Genomic DNA, 27,500 nt, shown 5'->3' with positions numbered 1-27,500 from the left:
TCATCTTCTCGGCCGTACTTTCTGGGATTCTTAGAGTGGTTGTTCTGTCCTGTTGTAACATTGATATATCTCTTCGGTCCTAAAAAGCCCCTGTGGGGAGTGGTTGATGAAGTATGTGTGTATGTAATTAACCTTTTCGTTGGAGAGTGTATTTAGAGTAACTAAGTTATAGTTTCTTTCTCTATTTTATAGGTTCGAAATTTTACCCTTGTCAGCGATGATGGAATAATTCGACCTGAATTATTCTATAAAGCGCTCACTGTATGGATTGATAGGGATGTCTTGGGGTATGCATTTTCACAAGTAAGAATCAAATTTTGGAGGTTGATGTACATGAAGCTACCAAATTTATGCATGAGAACAACCCTCTTGGTCATAGTAGTGATAGAGGTGGTAAATATTAACCCCAGTCCCAGTATATGAGTCAACAGCTGTATTTATCGATGATACTTCGGGGAAACGTCGGGAAAAATTCGCAGAACTCTTAACAGGATTCGAGATAGGACGCAGCTCTTTACAACGTCTAATTTCATTGGATCTTTTTAGGGCACAGCTCTGTTGTTTTTAGAGTTAGCATTCATTGTTTCTTTTGCATCGTTCTTTGTGTCCATTGTTTTCTGAACTAATCCCAAGAGTTGTTGTAGTAGCTGCGTACTGACCCCAGGAGTCGAAACTATACCCTTCACTAGTTCGAATGCTTTATCACTGAGCTGTAGGAGTCTCGTGTGTGTCAGGCCATCAAACTGTTGTAGGCTCAGGTGACAATAACCCACTTTCGATATATTAAAATTCAGTCTTAAACGCAAGGCATCATGTCGAGGCTCTGGGGAATAAAGTCATACAAATGATTCAGTGCACTAAATGTAATTTCAGTACATCGGAGAGACCAAACGTCGTCTTAAAGACCGCTTTAATGAACATAGGAGACCTATTATAAGCCCCTTTTGTAGTCATACCCCCACGTGCGGTTTCACGACACTTCCTGACCAGTGGTCACGCGGAGGATCACCTGATCGCTTATACCGCTTTAACAACTACACACTAGTCGTGACTCCATCAGAAAGGCCCGTGAGGCATTCCTCATACACAGAGGAAAACACTGGAGCCTGCAGGCCTTAACAGAAGAGATGAAATGTAATTTAGTTTAGCTACCTTTAATTTTCTTTTGTTTTTTTCATCTTGTTATCATGTATTATTCTCTCTCCTTTTTATGCATTTCCGTTTTTATAACACATCACGTAGCATTTTTATGTCATTTCCGGTAAATATAAAGATCTTGTTACTAGCATTTATCCATTCAATAAACCTGAAGAAGGCTGGTGTTGGCCAGCCGAAATATTGCAAGCAACACAAACGCCTATGTTCCACGTTTGTCTTTGACCAACCCTTGCAGGATATTGTTCTCTCATACAAATCCTTATATGTATTTCCCGAACCTGAGATGATACCTTTTGCTTAGGACTGAATTTTAGATATATTGAAATCGGTCAGGAGCCATTAGTAGGAGCGAGAGCAGTTCCATACTATTCCTGTCACAGACCGATTTATTTTTACGATTTGGAATTTCCTGCCAATGAGACTCCCGCAGGAGCCGAGGACCAAACACAGGTGGACACTAACTTGTCATGGCGTCACCGGGGGGGGGGGGGGGGGACCGAAACTGTCTTCTTTGTGTTTTGTGGCAAAGGTAGTCCAAAAATAGATTGACACTATTGTCCGCACCATTCTCTACTTTCTCAATTCCCAGAATACACCTCTTTTACCCCCCTTCGCCCGCCCCCCCCCCCCCCCAAAAAAAGAAAATTGCATAGGCATTTTTTGATATTCTCCTTGACATCTTCAAGTTCCAGGAGAAATTGCAAAGAATGAATTACGCAATTTTTGGGGCGGAGTTGGAGAGGGCGGGGGGGTGGGGGGTTTGATGGGGGTGTAAAAGAGGTGTATCGTGGTATTTGAGAAAGTAGAGAATACTGATAGGACTGGAATTGTCGCATGCAGGTACATTCTCGCGAGTGAAATGGAGGAGATTGTGATGATCGTTGCCTGGGTACTTGAATATCATGGTGTGATATATTTTTTTCCGATGGTGACTCGGTTATTCTCGGAAAAACCCGGAAGCTCCTTTGGTCAGGAGTTGAACATGCTAAAGCAGACTCGACAGAAAACCCGTGTTCGAAGTGTGTTATTTACTAAATGTAGAAGTGATCCCTGTAACTTATAACTGGTCAATTTTAAGAAAGCGTCTCTAATTATAGACACTTGAAAAATTTCAGGTGGCTCCCAACAGGATTCGAACCCATAAGCTCTGCGATTTTTGGGTGTCTATGCTTAAAATTAGAGACAATGGCTTACATTGTCCTGGTAAGTGCGATGACACTTCCCCATTTTGTCTAAAACCCGCACTTCAAAATATACATTTTTTTTCTTCATGTGCTATACACCTTATTCCAAAATGGCGTCCATTTCAGTATTTTTTTGTTTTGCATGCAAATTAGCCCTATGGCCTCGTTTCAAGGTTAAATATTCCTTTTCACTTGACGTTTGAAAGCGGAGGCCATAATGGCCAATAGCCCTTTTTCACGGTTAGTTTTTTCTCATTTGCATTACAATAAAAATCTAGCATTTATGTGAGGCAATTTCAGGCTATTTTGTGGTTTTAACCCGGAATTGCCTCGCATCCACGTTACATTACATTGTAATGCCAAATGAGAAAAACTAACCGTGAAAAGGGGCTTTGCATGTAAACAAACAGTGCGAAATATGGCGGCCATTTTGGAATAAGGTGTATTACTATTCCAAGAATGCCACACATTGCCAGTTTGGATTTTGTCCGGATATTTTTTGTTACCAGAGAAGAAATACATCTTTTCCTCCCCAGTAATAATTCTTCGCAGCTTTTTTGACTAAAGCCCATAAAGCCACCCGAACTCTTTCCGGCGATGGTTTCAGAATTTGGTTGCCGTAATTTCTTCTGCATCTTCTAATGGAAGTCTTTTCAAGGTCTTAAACTCGGCAGCTATTTCGCTTTTTTTCTCGGCTTCTAATATCTAAGTGAAGCTTTTTAGCATGTTCAGATCGTAGGTGTACAAATGGATCTTCAGGGCCCCAAAGTATTTCGAGAAACTGGCTCGTGGTTGTACGTATGACGTTTCTTTGCTTGAAATTTTATAGGCCGAAATACGACCAGAGACTCAGTACATGGACGAACATCAGAACTCCACAAGACCATGCAGCGATGCAAGGTATTATTAAAAGTTCTCCAAGGGCTGAGTTCTTGTGCTAGCGTAGTTGGGACTGAACCTCTTAAATTTGTATTCAACTGGCGGAACTGTAGTGACTTTTGGTTGTGTTGTCGATTTGTTTGGTTTTTCGGTTTACAGGGACGACTAGGCACTTTAATACAGTTCCCTTTCTGTTTTGCCCAGTACATGCCATTCCCACCCCCCCCCCCCCCCAAATGGACAGCTGATTACTTTTGACTTTTTTGTATCCGTTTTTATCTTAGTGCCGCCTGCAAAACCGATCACGTTCGCGAAGATGAACCTTAATGTCATTGGCCTCAGAGCAACCAAAGATTTTGTCTCCGCTGATCCAAGGTAGATATAAAATCCTTATGTCACTCAATAAGGCAATTATATCGCCATTTATGCCTATTTTATAATCGTAGCCCCGAGTACTGCCTGGGGATTTAGGATTGTCGTCACCCATCGCTAACTGGTGTTTTTCAACCACGGATGATTGCAGTGTTTGTTCGGTGAGCCAATTCCCAATTCACTCTGCCCTGGCTCCCTAATCCCCATCTTTGTGAGAATTCAGGCTACGTTCCTACCTTTATTTATGGCGTATGGTGCGTGTGGTGAAAGACCCCTTTAGTATTGTAAGTGGAGCTTTTGAAAAAAGTTGGACCGACGTTTTTCAAGTTTATGAGAAATCACATATTAAGTGAAAGGTGTTACAATTGAACCCACAGAGTTACCCTTCCCCTTCCGAGTTCCAGTGGGTTCAATTTGTAACACCTTTCATTTAATATGTGTTAAATATTCTCTCACATTATGAGAAATCGCCTGGATAAAGGTAGTTTTTTGCTCAGAATCATCCCGTTTGTGGTGTAACGATAATTTTATCAGTACAGGAATTCCACATTACCATTTTCGAGTGGTTTTAAAACTCGTGATTAACTAAAGATTTTCCCGAAACACCCTTCAATAACGTGACATAGCCCAAAGTCTAAGCATTTGCTACCTATTTGTAGCAATACTGATACGGTAAAAGTTTATATTTTATGCAAGGGTAAATGCAGCTATTTAAGTATCCTGGAGGAGCAGAGTTAGAGGACACTTTGTGACGTCAATTGTCTGTATTCCAAGACACGAATTATGAGCAACAATCGACTTGCATCTAATAGGCCTTTCCAAGTTCACGTCCGCCTCACCTTCAAAACGAGTTAAAGTATGAAAATTTTTCTTATGAAAATTAGGCACACACTCAACGTTGATTATGATCAACTGAAGTATATATCAGGCTAATTCAATTTTATTCATTATGGTTCTGTTCACATCTGCGAAAATTCAAATACAATACGCAGGGTAACCTCGCAGTGTGAGACAAAATGGCGCCGTATCGCGTGGCTGCCACGATTATCATCACCATCATGTGCTTGAGGCGAGAAGAGAACCAAGGATAGCTTCCGAGAATAGAAGAAGACAAATCCAAACCTTCGCTCCATAAAGCGATTAGAAGTTTCGTCTGCTCATACCACCACGTGCTCGCCATTCTGTTCAATTACGCCTTGTAATTACTTCAAACAACCCCTTTGAGGTTGTTTGAAGTAATTATAATCCAGTTATAATCAGGGACTGCAATTAGTTGATGTGAATCCATTTCATATTTAATTCGATTATAATTCAAAACATCGATAAAACGTCACGTGCATGAGATTTAAACCCGGTAAAACACTCCTCATTAGAATTCTTTATATAAAGAGTAGTAATGAGACCCTGCTTGTTTTTTTCTTGTATGCTGATATCTACCTATCACATTTTGAACCTTTGTTCGGACTCCCGAGGGAGACGCTTTTGGGGGAATGTTTTTAAAGCCGTTCAAAAAACTCGCAGCAAGTGTTTTATCGGGTCAAAACACTGCTGCTCCTTTTTTTTAAAACAATACATAAATGGCGATCAAAGAAGTATTCTTTTGTCTCCGTGCTAATGAGACCAACTGGCCTCGCTCTAAGGCAACTTTTTTTTTTTTTGTATTTTGTCCACGGAAACGAAGCTGGTTGGCCTCTCAGCACAAGGACAAAAAAATAATTGATGGACAGCCATATATGAATTCAGCCCCTTAGTCTATGAAAATAGTAGAAACAATAGACCTTTTTCGCTTGTACATTTTGTTTTCCCAATACAGATCATGTGATAATACTCATGAGGTTTGGTCCTTTGTTTTGTTCATTAAAAAGAGTGCATGCAGACATATTCATGCTTGCATGCGCTCTTTTAATGAGCAAAACAAAGGACCAAATCCTCCTGAGTATTATCAAATGATTTGCATTATTGGGAAAACAAAATGTACAAGCGAAAAAGGTCTATTAATAACATACCACCAAAAATTATTCTGGAAATCAACGTGAACACCAATCCTGCCACCAGCTCCCGCTCCGCCATGATTACTACTTCCTCCTCCATTTACATTAATCTCACCATGCCCAGTAATATTAGTTGTCTCAACGAGAACACTGCCCCCACTACCTCCCCCAGAATGACCACTTCCGCTCTTTCCTTGGGATGAAATGAGGCCGTCAAGATGAAGATGTTTGCCAACTTGCCACCTTAAGGCGCCTCCACCTGATGTCATGAGCAATAAAAAATAGTAAATAAATGAAATTAACAGCGTGAAACGTATATATCACAACAGAGAGTTTTGAAAAAACAGTTTAAATTGCTACCCAACGCGAAGTTTGTTGAACAACTTATCAGCTCCAAGAAAATTGGTCGACTGTTTAGCACCTTCAACTTAAAACTAAAATATGAAATATGAACGAGGCGAATCACTTTTCCCCATTATTTTTCCCCTTTATTATACTTAGTTCTTTATTTTTCCTCCAAGCTAGGTTAGCTTTTTAGTTTTTTTCTAGGGAACAGTGTACCTTGCTTATTATTATTATTATTATTATTATTATTATTATTATTATTATTTCTGCTTATTTTTTTTTTTTTTTCATGATTCTCTATTTACGTGCGGTGGGAAAATATATTATTTGTTGTGTGTTGTTGTTAGAAAAGCGTAGTGCAAATAAAGGATTAAACGGTTTGTCTTTCATCCTTGCGGAAATTATGCAAACTGAATTCCTTGTTCACTATTTACTCAGTTGGAAAATGTTGTCATTGGGATCCGAAATCGAACTGACCTGCTCCGCTGCTTCCAGATGCCTGTCCACTCATAATGCCCATGAGCCGAATTCCGAGTGATTGGCGAATCAAAAATTAATGGTGGGTAGTTTGTAACACAAAAATGGAACTCTCTGTAGTCATTCGCACGTGGATTCTGTGCGAATGGCGGACGCACATTCGCCTTGCCAACTTGTTATATTTTGTCTCGAAAAGAAATACATTTTTTTGACCAAATACGAGGTTGGTTCTTTTGAACTTTGGTTCAACATGATAGAGTTAAGTGATCGCTTCATTTGAGGTTAACTTAATAAAGCCATATGTTAAAACAAGTTCTTAAACCTCAAACGTTCAATTTTACAGGAGAATCTCTCACTGAGGCCTTGCCGTATTAACCGGTTAACAAGTAGTTATGATTGAACAAGATGCATTAGGCTACAAACAGCGTATGTAACATAATGGGCTCAAACTTATCGGAACTAGAACGTTTTAAGGAATACGAAGATTTTAGTGTGTGCTGCGGAGGTAGAAGTAAGAGCATCAAGTTGTATCTTAGTCAACGAGTTAACTCATGTTGTGCTTAAATTCAAACAAACTTAAAGAAGAATCAAGTGTTAATTACTCGATACTCGCCATCAGCTTACCGAGATCAAAGAGCTTTTTCGTTTCTATTTATTTACTTACTGTACTGGATTTTTACAGGCTTGGAATTACAGACGGATATCAAAACAGGCCGTGTCTTGACCAACGGAACTCGATTGCCCGACTACAGCTCCAAACTCGCCTTCAAAATCGGGACAGGTAAGGCATTTTAGTGCTTAAACGTCGCTCTATGGGCATCTTAACCCCCTTCCCCCCCACACACGAAGTCATATTAACCCCCCCCCCCCCCACACACACACCACTCCGAAGTCATATCTTAAACAAAACCGTTCGAGCAGCTCGACACCAACTCGTTAAGTTGCCAATTTCTACCTCCTGTCAAGAAACACGTCTGATATCGAAACACGACATTAAGTTATTCGATGGAGCATTAATAGTGGACCAGTAGTCTGAGTATCAAGTTCCGGAAAGGAAAGGAGGGCAATCCCCTTCTTCTCCACCACCACCTCCCACTCCCTCCCCCTTAAAAATTGAGCTATTAAACCAGCGATTAAGTATTACGACCATTATATTTCGGTTTGCATTTATCCAAGTAAATTATTGATGTATTCCAGCCTCCTAACGTTGGCATAGAACTCACTGGAGGATGTAAGGGGTTTGCAACTGAATTAATGGAGTGGGCCGAGGAGTAGTTGTCGGTGGAACAAAGAAAGCAACAAATGGAACATTGTCAAGGTGAGGATAGCGAATTTCTGCACAGTAGATTGATTCTTTCGGAGTCTTTAATACAGTGTATCAAGGGCAAAGTCCTAAATGGTAGTAGCAGACTAAAGATTACTTTGCGTTCTTTACCTTGTAAACTAGAGCACTCGACTATCAATTAACCAAAAAAATTCTGAGGTGAAAAGTTTATGGCAAGAACACGAGAGGGCGCCGAAGATTAAATTATACTGGCAACACTGCGAAATGGTGTAATCGACAAATTATAGTGTCGTAAACAATTCAAAACAGCTTCAATCGGAAGAAACTATTCAAGGTTGCAACAGGGGAAGCACGGCTCAAGATATGAGCTTGGCTGATTACGATGATGATGACCAGGCCCCATTGTGTGGGGAACTTTCTCAAACCAAGACGTTTCTGATTCTTCAGGAGGCATTTTCCAGGAAATAATGTATCAGTGTGTTAATGATTAAGAACATTATGACGATGCCTGATGACCATTTGGTTAAGGACAACGCAACAAAGCGATTGTTTCTCTTTGTTTTACAGTGCAAAAGCATTGCAGACTATTCTCGTTTTGTCCGGTCCTCAAGATTTGCACAAGCGATGGGCTGATAAATCGCAGGACTTAACCGTGGATTGGAACATCGATTCCGCGCGAAAAGTACTGGAAGCTTGGCAGAGAAGTTTTACAGAGGTAAAGATTAAACGGAAAACGTATAGGACAGTACCAGAAGACACAGATGACATAAAGAAGGAATAAATACCGAAAACGATGCCTTGTTAAATACAATTTCTCCAAACTGATGGTTGCTTTGTTGTGTCTGGTGCCTGAACTTGGAGCGTAAAAAATGGATGTAATGAGATGCACGTCTCTTTTGATCACCGCCATTAAGTGTCCTCTTGCCCTTCTCCCAACTTCACAGGGCTCGAAATTGCGAACAATACAGTGCTATTGCGACTTGTTTTCACCTTCCCTCTTTCAAAACAAAAAGGTTATGCGCCGATCAAATCGAAAGTTCAACGTCCCCCACCCCCCCGAGCAAACCCCGGGCATTTGACGGGTAAGGCCTTCCCGCGGGTCGGGGTGGGGAATTTGACCTTTGCCTGGGTGGGGAAAATTGAACCGGAAGTGTCAGGGTTAAATGATTTTTTTTTTGTCGGGCGCCGAAGTCGCTAACAGCTTTAAACGCTTGTTTGGACGAGATGGAAGAGTTTAAAGGAAGAGATATAGCATTTGTGGGCGATTGGCTTACTCAAAAAGGTCTTCAAAATTTGTCTTCAAAGAAAGGCCGCATAATTCGTCTTTGTCATACTATAGAGTGAATGCAATATGGTAGGTTTTTCACACCCCTATTTCATTGTTAAAGCTGTACGTTTCTTTTAGAGGTAATCAACCGACACTAAACAATTTAAAATACATGCATTCGTAAACGCTCTAGGCTCTGTTGTTGATAAGCATACAGTACCCTGTTTCAGAGTTAAAGCAGCTTACACTTGCTTATTGACATTGTCCGACTTAATTACTTAAACATCAAATCACTTTTAATAGTTTTAATATTGAAGCTGTGTTTTTGTAGTAGCTAAGTCTGCTAAAAACGGCATCATCGATCATATATATAAAGGGTCACGAAACATATGTCGGCATGTCTATACACAAGGTTTCTTAAAGACAACAAGAGCCGACGACGGTTGTTTCGTAGGGTTTGACAGACAAATCCGACGATAGGGTAGGGCAATTGAACACCATTTTGGCCGGGGGGGGGGGGGGTGGATGTTGAAGTCTCGAGCTGATCGGCGCATTAGCAATTGCCACTTTGCTGCTTCTTTTCATTTTGCGACTAAAACAATTGCGAAATAGACGAGTTCACGCTCTTGAGTGCATCATGGGTAATCACGGCAAGATGGAGAGAAATTCAAAGGTTTTCGTGGAAGTTTAAAACGATGAAGAGTATTCATGATATGCAATTTTGGGTATTTATTTTCCAAAACAAAACATATTTATTCAAAGGTGCGGCAGAATAAAGTTGGAGAGAATGGCTATTATAGAAATTACTTTATTAAACAAAGTTTCTGCCATACATTTCCTGTAATTCCAAAGGCACAAATTGCAGAGAATGTATGGAGAAAAGAAAAGCAATATTTTGGAATTCCAAAGAATAGATACCAAGTCCAGTTTATCTCAGTTGTGAACTTGAACGTATTTGTTTGGTTTATGAAGGTGAAAGTCTTTAAAGTGGAGTCTTGTACAGTTTATTTTACTTTGAATTTCCATATAAACCTTTAAATTTCCCGCCATGTTGCCCTAATTTCCCATGATGCACTCAAGAGCGTGAACTGGTCCCTTGCGACAAAATTTTCGTATCTTGCCGCAAATTGCGACTGGATTTTTTCGTTAATTTCGAGCCCTGCTTCAGCATCACTTGTTTTTAGGAGTAAGCGCAATAACGTCTCAAAGTGCCACCTAAGCTTCTCTTCTTATTAGAGCGAGTTTCAATCGAGTGTCGTAAAACCAAAAATAAAGTAATTACTTTGGTCAATCAAAAAGGACGGAGACAATCCAGTAAACCAATCAAAACTCGAAGTAATTACACGTAGCCGACACAAAGCGCGGGAAAATGTGCACGCGTTAGCCACGATTGATTTTGGTTTCTCTTCTGATTGGTTGAAAAAGTGGTGCGAGAACTTTGAACCAATCATTGAGTGAAGTAATCATAAACCAAAGAAATTTGCTAATTATTTTCGAGACTCATTTGAAAGCTGCACTATTATTATTATTATTATTATTATTATTATTATTATTTTATTTTATTTTTTTAATAACACAGTGAGGAATCAAGGAACTGTACTCTGCATGGTTTCATTGAATTCGTGTTTACTGTTCTTTTGTTGCAAGGAAATTAATAAGGATGTTAATAACCAAGACGAGTTTAGCATCATGGCATTTGATTCAGCCTCTGTTACAGACCTCCTTCAAGAGTTCTCACAAACGAGTGTAACGCGAATCGCTATTGGATACATTCTTATGGTAAAGATATTGCTTTTTCTTTTGACTCAGATTGTTCCCATTTTCCACAGGAAAGTACTGCTCAGTAGCTTTCATTTGAATGGCCACACTTTACAATTTCACCCACAGACTCAAAAGATACAATCACCTTGCACAACACAGCATAATAAACAGCACTACAGGAAAGTACTGCTCAGTAGCTGTCATTTTATTGGTACACTTTAGGATTACACCGACAGATTCAGGGTGTGTTCGATTAACCCAGCTAAAATAAACGAAATAAGCGTTAGATTTTTCTGCGGAAGTGACTTAACTACGATATTTCTTGTAGATCTTTTGAGGGAAATATTCCAATAGCAACAAAGTTTTTCCATGATTTTTAGAAGAAAACCTTTACATTCTTATTCCAGAATAAGGCCGAAAGAACGCACCGTTAATTAGTAAAGCAGAGAGCAAAGTAGTTAGAAGACTTTAAGGTTCCTTTCAGTTTCATTCTTTAAAGAGTGAAAGAGTGATTTTATCCAGTCACAAACGTTTAAGTATTTTTGTGTAATAAGATGAACGATGCATTATGGCATGTGGCTCATTTTCTTAACGAATCCATTGCCAGAGGGAGCAAAAATTATTCCATTTAAACCATTAGATTATTTTTCGGACTTGAGGATGTCTTGTGCATTGTTTGTTGATGGTAGTTTCATTTTCATTGTCTCGTTGCAGCTCATCTACGCAGGATTGTCCTTGAAGCGCTGGTGTAATGCAGTCCATTCCCACGGTTCTCTTGGGTTTGCTGGAGTTTTACTTGTGACGCTCTCAGTGGCTGCTGGGTTAGGATTCTGCGCACTTGTTGGCATATCATTTAACGCTGCCTCGACCCAGGTATCAATGTTGGTAGCCAACGCTGTTTCATGAAAGAACTCCTAACGAGCTGGCCATGGAGGGGACTCGAACATGTTGTTTACATTTTAATTGGTCTTTAATTGATGGAATGGTTGTGTGATAGAGTGGCTAAAAATTGATGGGCATGGTGAATTTTCACCCCAGTATGTACTTATCATTGACAAAAATCCGAATGCTTCCCGAACGTCAGGATCGTAATTGCTGACCTTTGATTCCACCAGGTACTTCCTTTCCTCGCGTTAGGCTTGGGTGTGGATGACATGTTTCTCTTGGCTCACTCGTATTCCTCTGCAACTTATAGGAGAGATCTTCGAAATAAGGTGTGTGTCTTTGCACGCACCGGCGATCATATTTTAATGTAGTTGGCACGATAGAAATGAATAAAATATAATCATTATTAACAGTGGCTCATTTTACAAAAGCTAAAAACTAGAAAGTTTTGCCTGCCATCACAGACTTAGAAGGATCTACGGTATGTGAGACATTTTACGAGTTAGAGTAGTTTTCAAATGACTGTCGAAAGTAATTACGCGATTGCAATTGCTACGCTCGGTGATTGGTTTAAAATCTCGCGCCAGTTTATGAACCAATGAAAAAGAAAACCAAAACCAATCGCGACTTGCACACGCGATTTTTCCCGCGGTTTGAGCAAAGTTCCATGGAATTGCTATGAATTTGGATTGGTTCATTGTGCTGTTTGCACCTGCTGTGATTGGTCGAAGTAATTACGTTGGTATTTGCTTCATAACACTCGATTGAAAACCACTCTAATTGAGAAATTTAGCATCGCGTTAACGGCAAGCGGCAAACGTCAGGCTGAAATCTGGATTTTCCCGAAAATCCGGCAAACAAACTTGTTTGATTTCAGGTCATTTTCTCGCTTGTTATTTAGAGATTTCACGCAACTTCTCAAAAGAGGGAAAAGTTAGAACAAAGTAATTCTCATTCTTTTATGACAAGTACCAGACTGCCGTTTGCTGTTTCACCTAAACGGGAAGTAAAATCTCTCTCATAGTTTGTAAAGCCCTTAAAAGGCTGAGACCGACGCGTAATATATTTTAATTGGTCCTTGTCATGGAAATGGACCCACAGGGAAAAAAGAAAAATACTAATATGGGATCTGAACCCACAACCTTCGCGTAAGATGACCGTTGCCTTAACGACTGGGCTACAAGATTAAATGTGGGTATGTTAGCTTATGTTGTGGATATTAGTGGAGTCAACCGGCGCAAGTTAAACTTGTGTGAGCGAGGTGGGGGAACAAGACTACAAGAGAACATGGCTAATTCGAACTGGGGATTAGGGGAACAAAGACAGAATATCTTAGGGAACTAGGGCACATAAACCATTTTAGGGATTAAAAATCTGAGAACAAGTTTGGAAGTACCAGCAGTTTTGGTAACAAGGGAGCACAATCAAATTTTTAAAGGGAACAAGACAACAAGGACCAAGGACCCTCCCGCCTTGCCCCCCTCCCCGGCCATCCTGGGAGAGCCTTTTAACTTTTCTGGAATAGATTCTTGCCGCGTACTGATATGGACACAATTATCTAAGGCAAATTTATGGTGCTAACACTTTGTCTACGATGTTTTACAGGAAGAGGTCGGTGTGTGTGTCGGGACCACTGGTGTCAGTGTGTTCCTTACGTCGTTTAACAACATGTTGGCGTTCTTTATGGCTTCTCTGATACCCATACCGGCCTTAAGATATTTTGCGATACAGGTAAAAAACACACTATAAGAATGTAGGGCGTCAATGTTGGTAAGAGCCCGTTGAATTTGGAAATAGGCGGGGCAATGTTGGAAAAGACAATTTGAAGGCCTGAATGTGCAGGCCGAATGTAAAAAAATGCTGGTCGAATGTTAAAGACGAATTCGGATATTGAAATGGCTGGTCCAGTATCAGAAGGGTCAAGTTTTATCAAAATCGTCTTGGTTCCAATCTCGGACATGTCTGGGTACACAGCTCCCATTGCTGAACTGTTTGCCTTTTAAAGGAAAGATAGAAATGACCCTCACACTTAACTGGACAATTTAAGCAATTGTCTCTTATAGACATCTGAAAAATTCAGGTGGCCACAAGGGGATTCGAACCCATTGACCTCTGCGATGCCAGTTCAATGCTCAACCAACTGAGCTATGAAGCCACGCTTAATTTGTTGGGCTAATTTTTCCCAGATCAGGATAAGAGTGAGGATCACTCTTAGCTTTCGTCTATAACCTGCACTTCAAATACACATTTCTTTCATTTGTAGTTGCCTTTCGTTTTCTGGTTTCAGGCCGCTGTTGTTGTCATCTTCAATTTTATTGGAGTCATAATCATCTTCCCTGCCATGATCTCACTGGATATACGAAGGAGAAAAATTGAAAGATACGACATCCTATGTTGTTTGAAAAGGTCATGTCCTCTCACTTTTCCCTTTGACATCTCCGAATTTCTTTTTGTCCTCGTTTTCATCCAGTAGCTGCCCAGTTTTGTAAATCTTCTTTCCATTATCAACAGGTCGAAAGAGGTTGTAAGACCGGTCCAAGTCTTATCAGCAGATGACCTTTCAACGCCAAACAGACAAAGCAGCGCGTCTAGTAAAACTGAACTGTCAAGTAATCAGGTCACAGTAACACCAACTCAAACAATAGTAATGTCAGTTCTAGCGAATGACAAGTCCGAATCATCCGTCGCCGATGTTCTCGTGAATGAATACTTAAGTAACGATGAAAAGCAATCCAAGGGAACTTATAGCAGTCAAAGTAGTGTGGCAGGTAAGCAATGCTTAACAATTCCATGACTTCATCGTATTTCTAGGCAAAATATGTCAGAGTTTTCGATTTATGTTTCTCATCTCAGAAGATTTTCAAAAATGTCGGAAAACAGGAGTTCATATAGAAGGTCCAAAAAACTGGTCCCCTCCCCCCCCCCCCCTTACTTGAGTGATTGTTCTCTTATACCTGGTTATTTTCAGATTAATATTCTTCAGTTTTAACTTTGCAAACGGACGTAAAAGGAGACAACGTGTGTTGACTGGCAGAGAAACACGATACTTCACGGGAAAGCTGTTACAAATATAGACAGTCAGACAAAACGATAACTTTAAAGAGAGGTGAAAGTAGTAGGCTTCGAGCCATGGGCTCTTGAGGAGAATTGATAAATAATAAATGCATCTCAATAGAAGACATGCAAGCATGCATCTAAAGCTGTTCAGTATTACCTGGTAGAATAAGAATATAACCATGATTCAAGATGATGATGACGATGATAAAATCCGTTCAGCAAGGCATCTTTTCTCGGGAACAGTGCCTCTTCCCTTTACGGTACTGGGTCCCGTTTCTCGAAAGTCCCGAAACTTAACGGGCCATTTTTGGGTGTCACAATTCCGTTGGTATCTCGTAAACGAAGAGGATCTAAGTCGTCAAACTTCACAGTGCTTTTTCTTTTTGTTACCTTAAAAGTATGATAAAAGATCGACTTTCCAGAACAAGCGGTTGGCAGTTTCACAAATGGGTTTTCGGGACTTTCGAGAAACGGGCCCCTGGGATATATTCACAGGCAGCCTTGCTATTATAAGCTGATGTCGATGATGATTATATTTGCATAGGAATCGTATGAATGCGAGTTCATTTCGTGATTTATGGGACACGAGTGATGTTTTGAAAGTTCTCACAGAACTTTCAAAACATCACGAGTGACCATAAATCACAAAATGCACGAGCAAGTTCATACGATTTTTTATTTATTATATACTCCACAACTGAAATTACTCCATCGCACTTTCCACAGCAACTTCGCTATTACACTCTATAACCTCTTTGCACTTTATAACCTATTTATGCATTCGTCATTGACCAATCAGAAGCGCCATGTTCTTTTCAGTGTACAATAAATGTTGTGTAACTCGACTAGAGATTGTCTCAAACACAGGTAATCATGTAGATGTCAACACCATGCAGATAACTGCTCTTCCGAAGAATAGCACCAATCCAAAGGGGAACAGTCAAGTAAACGACATCTCATGCAGTCGATTATCTCTAGAGTATTTCGCCGCAACGTATTATGGACCCGCCTTGCAACAAACCCCAGTCAAGGTCAGTCTTTAATTATGCAGCTAGCTGAACCTCAACTAGCTAAATTTACTCTGTGGTAAAAGTCGCACTCAATAGTAATGTTTATTAAGCTGTCAAGTTGCTTTTTTGTCGGACGTATTTCACCAAAACCTTGCTCATTAAAAAACTCAGCTTCCACGAGTCTCTTGCAGCTCAGTGATTGAGCATCCGAACTAGTAATAGGAAGGCATGTTCAGAAGCACTCCGACTGATGATTTCTTTCGAGTATGCCCGAGTCATGCGCGGAACATACACCTCTTCAAGTTAACTCTTTTTGACTCTGTGTATGAAGTCCTAAAGCGTGACCATTGCAATAAAAACTCCAGTCTAAGCAGTACTTTCCTGTGGTCTTGTCTGTGATGACCATTTAAGGACGGTGCCTACTATTGTTATTGCGCATACGTTCTGCGCATCTCGAGATATTCAAGTTTCCTATCGGTGATACTTTCCAATACAGTGATATTTTTGCGCGGTTTAAAACTATCCTGAGAAAGTAGATCTTAGTAAGTACTCTTGGTATCCAAAAAGAAAATTGGGGGTAATCATGCATTTTTTAGGGATAATTAAGCTTCAATTTGGGAAAGAACGCCATACGTTGCTTTGTACTTTAATGATTTTTACAAATATTATTCATTGATTATCTTTGAAAAATGCGTGGTTACCCCCAATTTTCTTTTTGGATTTCAATAACACTTGTTAAGATCCACATTTCCTGCATAATCATAAACCGGGGCAAAAATACCCTTGAATTAGTAGGCACCGTCCTTAAATAATAACTAGGGAGAATACACTTTCTGTGGTGCCCTGTAATATACTCTATAGGCCCAGAAGACTTTAGAGTATATTGGGAAGGGTCCTGCCAGTCTCGTTGAGACGGTATTTTTAGATATCTTTTTTGTCATAAACAATTGTGTTTTCTTTCATAGCTGGTTGTGTTAGTTCTTTTCAGCGGCCTTCTGGCTGCTGGAATTTACGGCGCATTTCAGGTTGAGGACGGCTTGGAACTCACAGAGGTTGTGCCACAAGGAAGCATAGCCCACCAATTTGTGGAAGCACAGTTTAAGTATTTTTCGTTTTATCCAATGGCCCTTGTCACCGAAGACGACTTCGATTACCCAAATCAACAGAGTAAACTCTATTCCTACCATAACGCTTTTAAAGAGGTAAGTCAATGTGGACTTTTTTTCAATAAATTGGCAAAAGATGTGCAAGTAGCGAATGTAGACAGATGTGGATAGAGCAGTTTTCAATTGAGTGTCGTAAAACCAAAACCAAAGTAATTACTTTGGCCAATCAAAAAGGTCGAAGACAATCCATCCAGTAAACCAATCAAAACTCGAAGTAATTACACGTAGCCGACACAAAGCGCGGGAAAATGTGTACGCGCGAGCCACGATTGGTTTTTTGTTTCACTTCTGATTGGTTGACAAAATGTTACAAGAACTTTGAACCAATCACTGAGTGAAGTAATCATAAACCAAACTTATTATCTAATTACTTTCGACACTCAATTGAAAACTGCTCTAATACAATGAACCAATCAGATTAGATTGCAGATGCTAACATGAGCCATAAAAAACGGACACGGAATATAGGCATTTGGTTCTGGGACCAGGGCGGTTTTTTCTCTCCTCCTTTTGTATTATTTAAGCATTTGAACCAAGTTAAGCTAAAACGATAACATAGAGGTCGACCGGCTTTTTGTTTCCTTCTCAATAGATTCCAAATGTTATTCGAATTCCCGACTCAGTCGAAATCCCCAAGTTCTGGATGATGTTCTTTCGAGAGTGGTTAGAAGGTAGGGAGAAAAGAGACATGGCCAGTTCTGAACTAATGCATCACCGTCTTAAAAATGTCATTTACTTGCCACTTTTGATGACTTGCACATAGGCTGCCAGTGATCATCAACAAAGAATTACACTCGCCCTTACGTATACTTTATCAAGATGTGACCAAACTAGGAGCTTCACGTCTCTCTCAATTTTCATTATTAGCAGACTGATATGTATTGTTGGTCCCGATTTATTGTTTAGATATCCAATCAGCGTTTAATCAAGATTGGGCCAATAACGGCATAACATACTCAGGCTGGTATGAGAACGCCTCAGACAATGGTATAATTGGCTTCAAACTACTCTCCCAGGCGGGCAATGGAGGCACGATTGACAAATCAAAGGTCAGATATAGTGTTTTATAGCGTTGTCTTCAGGGTAATTGACGTCCATTTTAACAAAGTCAAGGTGAATGTTGATGGCTATTTACAAAACCGCGAAGCAGCCCCGGCGATTTACATTTCGATCGCTTTGATCAACATGGACACAATTTATTGTTTTAGCATTAAGTTGCACAAGAGTCTGGATTTTTGTTGTCCTTCTTCGAAAATACTCAAGTTGCTACTATGATCAGTCCATATGTAACCAAACTTTTAAAGAGGCAGCGTGGCCGAGTAGTCAAGGCGTTTGCCTTGAGATCCGAAACATTCCGGGTTGAAAGACCCATTCTAACTACTGGCTAAATTTGATCCTGTTACACTGTAGTCCCTAGTTCATCTTCTCGGCCGTACTTTCTGGGATTCTTAGAGTGGTTGTTCTGTCCTGTTGTAACATTGATATATCTCTTCGGTCCTAAAAAGCCCCTGTGGGGAGTGGTTGATGAAGTATGTGTGTATGTAATTAACCTTTTCGTTGGAGAGTGTATTTAGAGTAACTAAGTTATAGTTTCTTTCTCTATTTTATAGGTTCGAAATTTTACCCTTGTCAGCGATGATGGAATAATTCGACCTGAATTATTCTATAAAGCGCTCACTGTATGGATTGATAGGGATGTCTTGGGGTATGCATTTTCACAAGTAAGAATCAAATTTTTGGAGGTTGATGTACATGAAGCTACCAAATTTATGCATGAGAACAACCCTTCTTGGTCATAGTAGTGATAGAGGTGGTAAATATTAACCCCAGTCCCAGTATATGAGTCAACAGCTGTATTTATCGATGATACTTCGGGGAAACGTCGGGAAAAATTCGCAGAACTCTTAACAGGATTCGAGATAGGACGCAGCTCTTTACAACGTCTAATTTCATTGGATCTTTTTAGGGCACAGCTCTGTTGTTTTTAGAGTTAGCATTCATTGTTTCTTTTGCATCGTTCTTTGTGTCCATTGTTTTCTGAACTAATCCCAAGAGTTGTTGTAGTAGCTGCGTACTGACCCCAGGAGTCGAACCTATACCCTTACTAGTTCGAATGCTTTATCACTGAGCTGTAGGAGTCTCGTGTGTGTCAGGCCATCAAACTGTTGTAGGCTCAGGTGACAATAACCCACTTTCGATATATTAAAATTCAGTCTTAAACGCAAGGCATCATGTCGAGGCTCTGGGGAATAAAGTCATACAAATGATTCAGTGCACTAAATGTAATCTTCAGTACATCGGAGAGACCAAACGTCGTCTTAAAGACCGCTTTAATGAACATAGGAGACCTATTATAAGCCCCTTTTGTAGTTATACCCCCACTGCGGTTTCACGACACTTCCTGACCAGTGGTCACGCGGAGGATCACATGATCCTTATACCGCTTGAACAACTACACACTAGTCGTGACTCCATCAGAAAGGCCCGTGAGGCATTCCTCATACACAGAGGAAAAACACTGGAGCCTGCAGGCCTTAACAGAAGAGATGAAATGTAATTTAGTTTAGCTACCTTTTAATTTTCTTTTGTTTTTTCATCTTGTTATCATGTATTATTCTCTCTCCTTTTTTATGCATTTCCGTTTTTATAACACATCACGTAGCATTTTTATGTCATTTCCGGTAAATATAAAGATCTTGTTACTAGCATTTATCCATTCAATAAACCTGAAGAAGGCTGGTGTTGGCCAGCCGAAATATTGCAAGCAACAACGCCTATGTTCACGTTGTCTTGACCAACCCTTGCAGGATATTTTCTCTCATACAAATCCTTATATGTATTCCCAGAACCTTGAGATGATACCTTTTGCTTAGGACTGAATTTTAATATATTGAAATCGGTCAGGAGCCCATTAGTAGGAGCGAGCAGTTCCATATATTCCTGTCACAGACCGATTTATTTTTAGATTGAATTTCCTGCCAATGAGACTCCCGCAGGAGCCCGATGACCAAACACAGTGAACTAACTTGTCATGGCGTCACCGAACCGAAACTGTCTTTGTTGTTTTGTGGCAAAGGTAGTCCAAAAATAGATTGACCTATTGTCGCACCATTCTCTACTTTCTCAAATTCCATAATACACCTCTTTTACCCCCCTTCGCCCCCCCCCCCCCCCCCCCAAAAAAAAAAAAAAATTGCATAGGCATTTTTGATTTCTCTTGGGACATCTTCAAGTTCCAGGAGAAATTGCAAACAATGATTACGCAATTTTTGGGGGCGGAGTTGGAGAGGGCGGGGGGGGGGGGGGTTGAGGGGGGTGTAAAAGAGGTGTATCGTGGGATTTGAGAAAGTAGAGAATACTGATAGGACTGGAATTGTCGAAATGCAGGTACATTCTCGCTATTGAAATGGAGGAGATGGTGATGATCGTTGCCTGGGTACTTGAATATCATGGTGTGATATATTTTTTTCCGATGGTGACTCGGGGATTCTCGGAAAAACCCGGAAGCTCCTTTGCAGGAGTTGAACATGCTAAAGAAGACTCGACAGAACTTGTCGAAGTGTGTTATTACTAAATGGAGAAGTGATCCCTGTACTTATAACTGGTCAATTTAAGAAAGCGTCTCTAATTATAGACACTTGAAAAATTCAGGTGGCTCCAACAGGATTCGAACCCATAAGCTCTGCGATTTTTTTGGGTGTCTATGCTAAAATTAGAGACAATGGCTTAAATTGTCCTGGTAAGTGCGAGGACACTTCCCCATTTTGTCTAAAACCCGCACTTCAAAATATACATTTTTTTCTTCATGTGCTATACACCTTATTCCAAAATGGCGTCCATTTCAGTATTTTTTTGTTTGCATGCAAATTAGCCCTTATGGCCTCGTTCAAGGTTAAATATTCTTTTCAACTTTACGTTTGAAAGCGAGGCCATAAGGGCCAATAGCCCTTTTCACGGTTAGTTTTTCTCATTTGCATTACAATAAAATCTAGCATTTATGTGAGGCAATTTCAGGCTATTTTGTGGTTTTAACCCGGAATTGCCTCGCATCCACGTTACATTACATTGTAATGCAAATGAGAAAAACTAACCGTGAAAAGGGCTTTGCATGGAAACAAAACAATGCTAAAATGGCGGCCATTTTGGAATAAGGTGTATTACTATTCCAAGAATGCCACACATTGCCAGTTTGGATTTTTTCCGGATATTTTTGTGTACCAGAGAAGAAATACATCTTTTCCTCCCCAGTAATAATTCTCCAGCTTTTTTGACTAAAGCCCATAAAGCCACCCGAACTCTTTCCGGCGATGGTTGCCAGAATTTGGTTGCCGGAATTTCTTCTGCATCTTCTAATGGAAGTCTTTTCAAGGTATTAAACTCGGCAGCTATTTCGCTTTTTTTCTCGGCTTCTAAATATCTAAGTGAAGCTTTTTACAATGTGCAGATCGTAGGTGTACAAATGGATCTTCAGGGCCCCAAAGTATTTCGAGAAACTGGCTCGTGGTTGTACGATGACGTTTCTTTGCTTGAATTTTATAGGCCGAAATACGACCAGAGACTCAGGACTGGACGAACATCAGAACTCCACAAGACAATGCAGCGATGCAAGGTATTATTAAAAGTTCTCCAAGGGCTGAGTTCTTGTGCTACGTAGTTGGGACTGAACCTCTTAAATTTGTATTCAACTGGCGGAACTGTAGTGACTTTGTTTGTGTTGTCGATTGTTGGTTTCGGTTTACAGGGACGACTAGGCACTTTAATACAGTTCCTTTCTGTTTGCCCAGTACATGCCATTCCCACCCCCCCCCCCCCCCCAAATGGACAGCTGATTACTTTTGACTTTTTTGTATCCGTTTTTATCTTAGTGCCGACTGCAAAACCGATCACGTTCGCGAAGATGAACCTTAATGTCATTGGCCTCAGAGAAACCAAAGATTTTGTCTCGCTGATCAAGGTAGATATAAAATCCTGATGTCACTCAATAATGCATTTATATCGCCATTTATGCCTATTTTATAATCTTAGCCCCGAGTACTGCCTGGGGATTTAGGATTGTCGTCACCCATCGCTAACTGGGGTTTTTCAACCACGGATGATTGCAGTGTTGTTCGGTTAGCCAATCCAAATTCACTCTGCCTGGCGCCCTATCCCCATCTTTGTGAGAATTCAGGGCTACGTTCCTACCTTTATTTATGGCGTATGGTGCGTGTGTTAAAGACCCCTTTAGTATTGTAAGTGGAGCTTTTTATCCCATTGATATCAACTGGTTGATAAGGTTGATATTGAAAAGCTGCGGCTTTAAGCTTTAGCCCTTTAAATTTATGGCAAATCGTCTTCATCGCAATCAAATATGTCATCAACGTGTTATTTCTTACAGAACGTACGGGCGATATGTGACAAGTTCTCAGCTGATGGTCTTCCAAACTACCCCAGCGGAGTGCCGTTTACATTCTGGGAGCAATATATCGGCCTAAGGGAGCAAATCTTGCTGGCAATTGGCATTTCTCTGGGAGTCAGCTTTGTGGTCGTGTCCGCTATGTTATTTAATATCTGGGCTGCTGCAGTAATTGTTTTTACCTTAACGATGATCACAGTCGAGCTCTATGGCTTCATGGGATTGGTTGGCATTCAACTCAGTGCTGTACCCGCGGTCACACTCATTCTCTCTGTTGGTGTAGGTGTGGAGTTTACCGTTCACATGTGCATGGTAAGTCCTATAAATCAGTAGTCTTGATTAACGAGTCTTTGCTTCCGATTGCAAAAATTATAAGGGTTCAAAGTTCTCGCTGTTGCTCGTGAATTCTCAAAATAAAAGGACAAAATATGTTAGCTGTTAAGATCACCCATCGTTTCACATGTACCTCCGCAAATGTCATTTATTGCATAACCTGCACGTTATGTAATAAATTATACATTGGCTAGACAGGTAGACGACTAGGTGACCGATTCCGCGAACACCTTCGCGATGTTGAGAACTGAGAATGACAAGGATGCATCTAAGCCAGTCGCTCGTCATTTTAATCTTCCTAACCACTCCAAACAACACATGGCTATCTGCGACCTTTCCCTACGTCTAGATACGTGGGAAAGCCGCAAGAATCTGGAACAAAAATTCATATTCCAAATCGGCACCCTTAATCCTCACGGTATTAACGAACGCTTTTCATTCTAATGTATTCCTATTTTTCACGTAGCCATGTTACCACCAATAGCGTAGCTCCTACTCTACTATAAAAACTACGCACAACTCATAATTCCTCGATTCGTTCTGACGAAGGGCTAACGCTCGAAACGTCAGGTTTTAGAATCCCTGTACGGTGGTCAATTTACATCATCAACTCCGTTGATAAAACCAAATTTTTATGTTAGTTGTAAGCGGACAAATGAAAATCAAAGATTTCAGGGTAGGAGTTCCTTTCATTTTTTAACTGTTCGTTTTAGCAGTTGATAAACGTGCATAAACAAAAGCGACTTAATAAGATCGTGTGGGGCAATGGCAACATTCCTACCGGATAATTTAGCCTCATCATAACTCAAATTGCATTTTTTTTTCTTTTAGCACCGTAATCTTTATTGTTAATTAATGAATTATTTATATCATAATGAGCTAAATAAAAGATTTAATTTGATTTAGTACCCCACTGAGTGTCAACGGCTCAAGTTATATTCATTAACTTGCCGTGAACTTTTGCCCAGAAAAGTGTTTGGAATGTGTTCTAGAAAACTGAAACAATAAAAGAGACGAACCACGCAACATGCACCCGTGTAATTGTATTTCACTTGTGATGCATCTGTAGGCCTTCCTGTACACCCCCGGAAATAGAAATGAAAGAATGCTAAGCTCTGTGAAACATGTTTTTGCTCCCATCGTCGATGGTGCTATTTCCACATTTCTTGGTGTCGTGATGCTCGCTGGCTCTCCGTTTCAATTTATTGTCAGGTAAGATTAGGGTATGAAGGTGTTGTCTGCTTTAATTAACCATTTGACTTCCAGGATTTCAATGAAATGTCAGTCAGACAGGTATTGAGAATAAAGAATATCAGCTTAAGGTGTGATCTTGATACAACATCAAATTGTCACGAACACCCAACAAAGAAATCCATGGTACTTGTAAGGAGAATGAACGTTTTCTCTTTGACGACCGTCCCTCGAAAAGAATAGAGATTGCGGCAAAAGGCTAACTTTTCGTCATCTCATAACATAGCACAGGGTCTCGAAACCTTGACATTGACCAAAAGACAAGTGATGGAATTTCAATGAATTCTCTTATGATAAGGATGTCAGTGATGTCAGTGAAAATGAATTCTTTGCTTAGAGTTGTGGTAATTGTTGGTGTGACGATTGTATCGCAATCGAGTCGTACATTTTGACTGCCATGCAACGATACACCGAACTACGATAAGTAACCATGAGGAATAACACCTTTCAGGGTAAAATTCTTTGCTGTCGCGCATGCTTGTAAAAGAAACTAACTCTCCTAGTCCCTTATCTAACATCAATTTCTTTTTTTCTTGCAGATACTTTTTTAACCTCCTTGTTGCCTTAATATTAATCGGTTCATTTAACGGTCTTTTGTTTCTTCCTGTACTACTCTCCATTGCCGGGCCTGGAGCCGTGGTAAGTCAACCCAAAGGCCGTTTTTATACTAGAGACGAACACTCCGTCCAGACGAACTATGCGTCTCCCGTGTTATTCGTCTAGTGTATAGACGGGACGAACTATAAAAGACGCATAAAAAATAATCCCTCTGCCGGGGACGAACTTTGGCAAACATTTTTTCTGCCTCTGTTAAGTTTCTCTCGAATAAAGACGGGCATAAGACGTCTTATGCCTCTAGACGAACTTTCCAGTTTAGTGCGTCTTCGAAGACGAACTGAAGTCACTATGGATAGTTCGTCCGGATGCATAATTCGTCTTGTGCCTGTCTATACTAGACGAATTTCACAGACGTAGAAAAGATGTTTGCCCAAGTTCGTCCCAGTTGAATTATGCGTCTGGAATATAAAAACGGCCAATGAATCAATCGAGATTAGCCTCGGTCATTTTGAAACTCAGACGTGTAAAGGCTGATTGAATAGGCTAGAACTTCCTGCATTTCTGGACATTAGTGCATTCGTGAATTGAAGTATTAGGGAAATAAAGATTTACAACGCGCGCGGTCGTCAACGAGAACGCCACAAAACAACAATATCATTGGTTAAAGAGGAAAAATAATTGTACGGCACGCATTTCAGCTCTTATTCTTGCGGTTCTCTGCACAACAACGACGTGAAATCACCAAATTTGAGGTTTTGACGACAACGCGAGCGTACAAATGTCAATCTTTCATTCTCTTTTTTACTCAGAAACGGCTTGCACCAACTTATTTTTAGGATACTTCGCCCACATTGTAGGACGTGAACGACGGATGGAATAATCGCCAAAGACTTGATAGAGCAAACGAGTTAGATTTTGAAGTGACGTTTTTGTCGACGTCGCCGTTGTAGGGTCACTATAATCCAAGGCGAACATTTTCTTGTCTGGTGCCAGATTAGTAAACAAGTTCGCTGGTCTAGTAAGCAATCCCAGCACGTTATCAATGGCGGTAAATCACACACACCCGTTTCCTTTTCGTTACCAGATGGGCCGGGATGTTCGTTTCAAACGGTACTGAACTAGAGGGGTAGAAGAAAAAAACACGAGTAGTCTCTAAATTTGTGTAAAACGTTTCTGCGAACAACCTTGGTTAAACCTCGAGTTTAGTAACTCAACGTAGACTCTATCCAAAACCAGTTGCCGAGGCAATCGCTTTCCCACAGAATTTTTTTCTGCTCCTCATTTTTCGAAGAGATAATCCTCTTGGAAACGACGTAAGTTTTCATGGTGGTCAATCACGATAACCGCTTTTAGGTTTGAAAATAACTCTGCTTGATATATCCGGCATTATCCGTTTACTGCGTTCTTGATATGGACTGTAATTCCGTTTTTTAGGCTCAAGAAATAAACACGACAGGCGCGTCGCATTCTCTGAAATTTGAAAATCAGGGCGCCGTGGGTTCATCTGCCGAGTCCGCCATTAGCACCCTAGGAGCTGAAGAAACTGAAATGAGTGCAATGAAACCCGCTTACAACAAACGCGGTACTGGTCATGGCTCCACTCTTGAAAGAACAGTTCAAACCACTAGACACCGCGCGCAGGTGGACCCGAACGGAAGTGGAACAAATGACGCCTGCCATGGAACTTGTGAGCAATCGAGTGCAACCGCTTTTGATGCGAAGCTTTGAATTAAACCAAACGGAGAAGTGTAATGTAATGTGATATAGTTAAGCAACATTTCACCGCCGTGAAGATAGGAATGTTCATTTTTAGTGGTAAGAGAACGGTTTCTGACCACGAAGAAACGCAGCACTCATCAAATCGCCGCGTACGTAATGTTCTGGCCAGCAGGGTTCTATCTAGGGTATTTGAGGGGTAGAAGCTTTCCCCCCAAAATGCTCAGCTTCCCCCCCCCAAAAATATTGTTATCATTACAGTATATAAGTAACTATACCGGAAAAATCATCCAGACGCAACGAGATCAGTGCACATGAACTTGGCAAAGGTAGCTGCGATTGTAAATGTATTACCGGTGACAACAGCCACTGTTGAGCGTTCCTTCAGCGCCATGAAGCTAATTAAAACAAGGCTCCGCAGTAGGCTCGGTGCGGATGCACTTAAACACACCATGCGCATTTGCATCGGAGGTCCTGACCAGTTGTCAGATTACGTCCTGGGGTCAGTGGTTGATCATTACAAAAGTGTAAAGAAGCGCAAACTGGCTTTGTAATTCAATTCAATTTCAATTCAACTTTATTAAAGAAGGAAAGTACATTTAGATCCTGAATTGATCAGGGAGATTTTCCAAAGATCAATTGCCATGATTTGTTTACCAGTATTTTTCACACTCGATTAGACGCATTGTCAGTTAACAGTCGCATCTACCGCGGTCAGTTTTTATTTACAGGTTTACAGTTATCTAGAATTTTGCAGTAGTTACGAGCATTGGTAAGAAATGGGAAAGTGCCGTTGTTGAGTTTATTTATTTTAGTCACGTACAAACAAGTCAACGAGTATGTATAAATATTTGTGGGATTAGACGTGTCGGGTAACTCTTCTGATCACGTTAGCAAATATCGGAGCTCAGTTTAACATTGTCAGAACGTGATCACGACTAAAAAATAAAATAAAATGCTACTGTAACATTTCTCAAAATTGTGTCTCAAAATGCACCAGATTGCATCTCAGCGCATATTCATTTCAAAAAATTTCCTGGGGAGCATGCCCCCGGACCCCCCTAGGAAGCTCGTGGCCTTCGGCCACTCGGGACTTCTCCCCCAAACGATAAATCCTAGATAGAACCCTGGCCAGGGTTGCTCCCTTTACTGTTTTTTCTTTTCATCTGCTAACACAAGTCCTGGGACACAGTAATCTAAATTGACAATAACAATCAATCCAGGGAAAATTAAAAATTGTCGATAACCGTCATTTCAGAAGTAGAGAATATGTTGAAAGTTTACGGAGCGACAACTTCATAACCAGTCTCTACCGCACCTCTCCCTTCTCGCTTTTGTAAGGGGTAAAGGGCTGGTGTGTCATTGTTCCGGGTCTTTCTCCAGGTAACGAGAATAAGAATAGCATGTAGA

General features: G+C 40.5%; 1 protein-coding gene across 1 annotated transcript in view; it reads left to right on the top strand.

Annotated features, from left to right (window-relative positions):
- Window positions 1-27,500, top strand: part of LOC137974234 (uncharacterized) — a 46,286-nt gene that overhangs the window by 18,591 nt on the left and 195 nt on the right. Inside the window, exons 19-41 of the mRNA XM_068821107.1 lie at window positions 193-303; window positions 3,172-3,242; window positions 4,058-4,074; window positions 7,089-7,187; window positions 7,667-7,724; window positions 8,259-8,406; window positions 10,606-10,737; window positions 11,434-11,592; window positions 11,835-11,933; window positions 13,210-13,335; window positions 13,892-14,010; window positions 14,116-14,372; window positions 15,529-15,692; window positions 16,637-16,873; window positions 17,430-17,508; window positions 17,744-17,886; window positions 18,448-18,558; window positions 21,377-21,446; window positions 21,703-21,791; window positions 22,215-22,544; window positions 23,635-23,777; window positions 24,356-24,455; window positions 25,809-27,500. The exon at window positions 25,809-27,500 is cut by the window's right edge and continues 195 nt beyond it. Coding sequence (XP_068677208.1) covers window positions 193-303; window positions 3,172-3,242; window positions 4,058-4,074; window positions 7,089-7,187; window positions 7,667-7,724; window positions 8,259-8,406; window positions 10,606-10,737; window positions 11,434-11,592; window positions 11,835-11,933; window positions 13,210-13,335; window positions 13,892-14,010; window positions 14,116-14,372; window positions 15,529-15,692; window positions 16,637-16,873; window positions 17,430-17,508; window positions 17,744-17,886; window positions 18,448-18,558; window positions 21,377-21,446; window positions 21,703-21,791; window positions 22,215-22,544; window positions 23,635-23,777; window positions 24,356-24,455; window positions 25,809-26,102 — 3,156 coding nt within the window. The 3' untranslated portion in view covers window positions 26,103-27,500. The remainder of the gene's footprint in view (window positions 1-192; window positions 304-3,171; window positions 3,243-4,057; window positions 4,075-7,088; window positions 7,188-7,666; window positions 7,725-8,258; window positions 8,407-10,605; window positions 10,738-11,433; window positions 11,593-11,834; window positions 11,934-13,209; window positions 13,336-13,891; window positions 14,011-14,115; window positions 14,373-15,528; window positions 15,693-16,636; window positions 16,874-17,429; window positions 17,509-17,743; window positions 17,887-18,447; window positions 18,559-21,376; window positions 21,447-21,702; window positions 21,792-22,214; window positions 22,545-23,634; window positions 23,778-24,355; window positions 24,456-25,808) is intronic.

The sequence above is a fragment of the Montipora foliosa genome, chromosome 10 (genome assembly GCF_036669935.1).
Source record: "Montipora foliosa isolate CH-2021 chromosome 10, ASM3666993v2, whole genome shotgun sequence".
Lineage (NCBI taxonomy): Eukaryota > Metazoa > Cnidaria > Anthozoa > Scleractinia > Acroporidae > Montipora > Montipora foliosa.
This window is presented reverse-complemented; position numbering and strand designations above follow the sequence as displayed.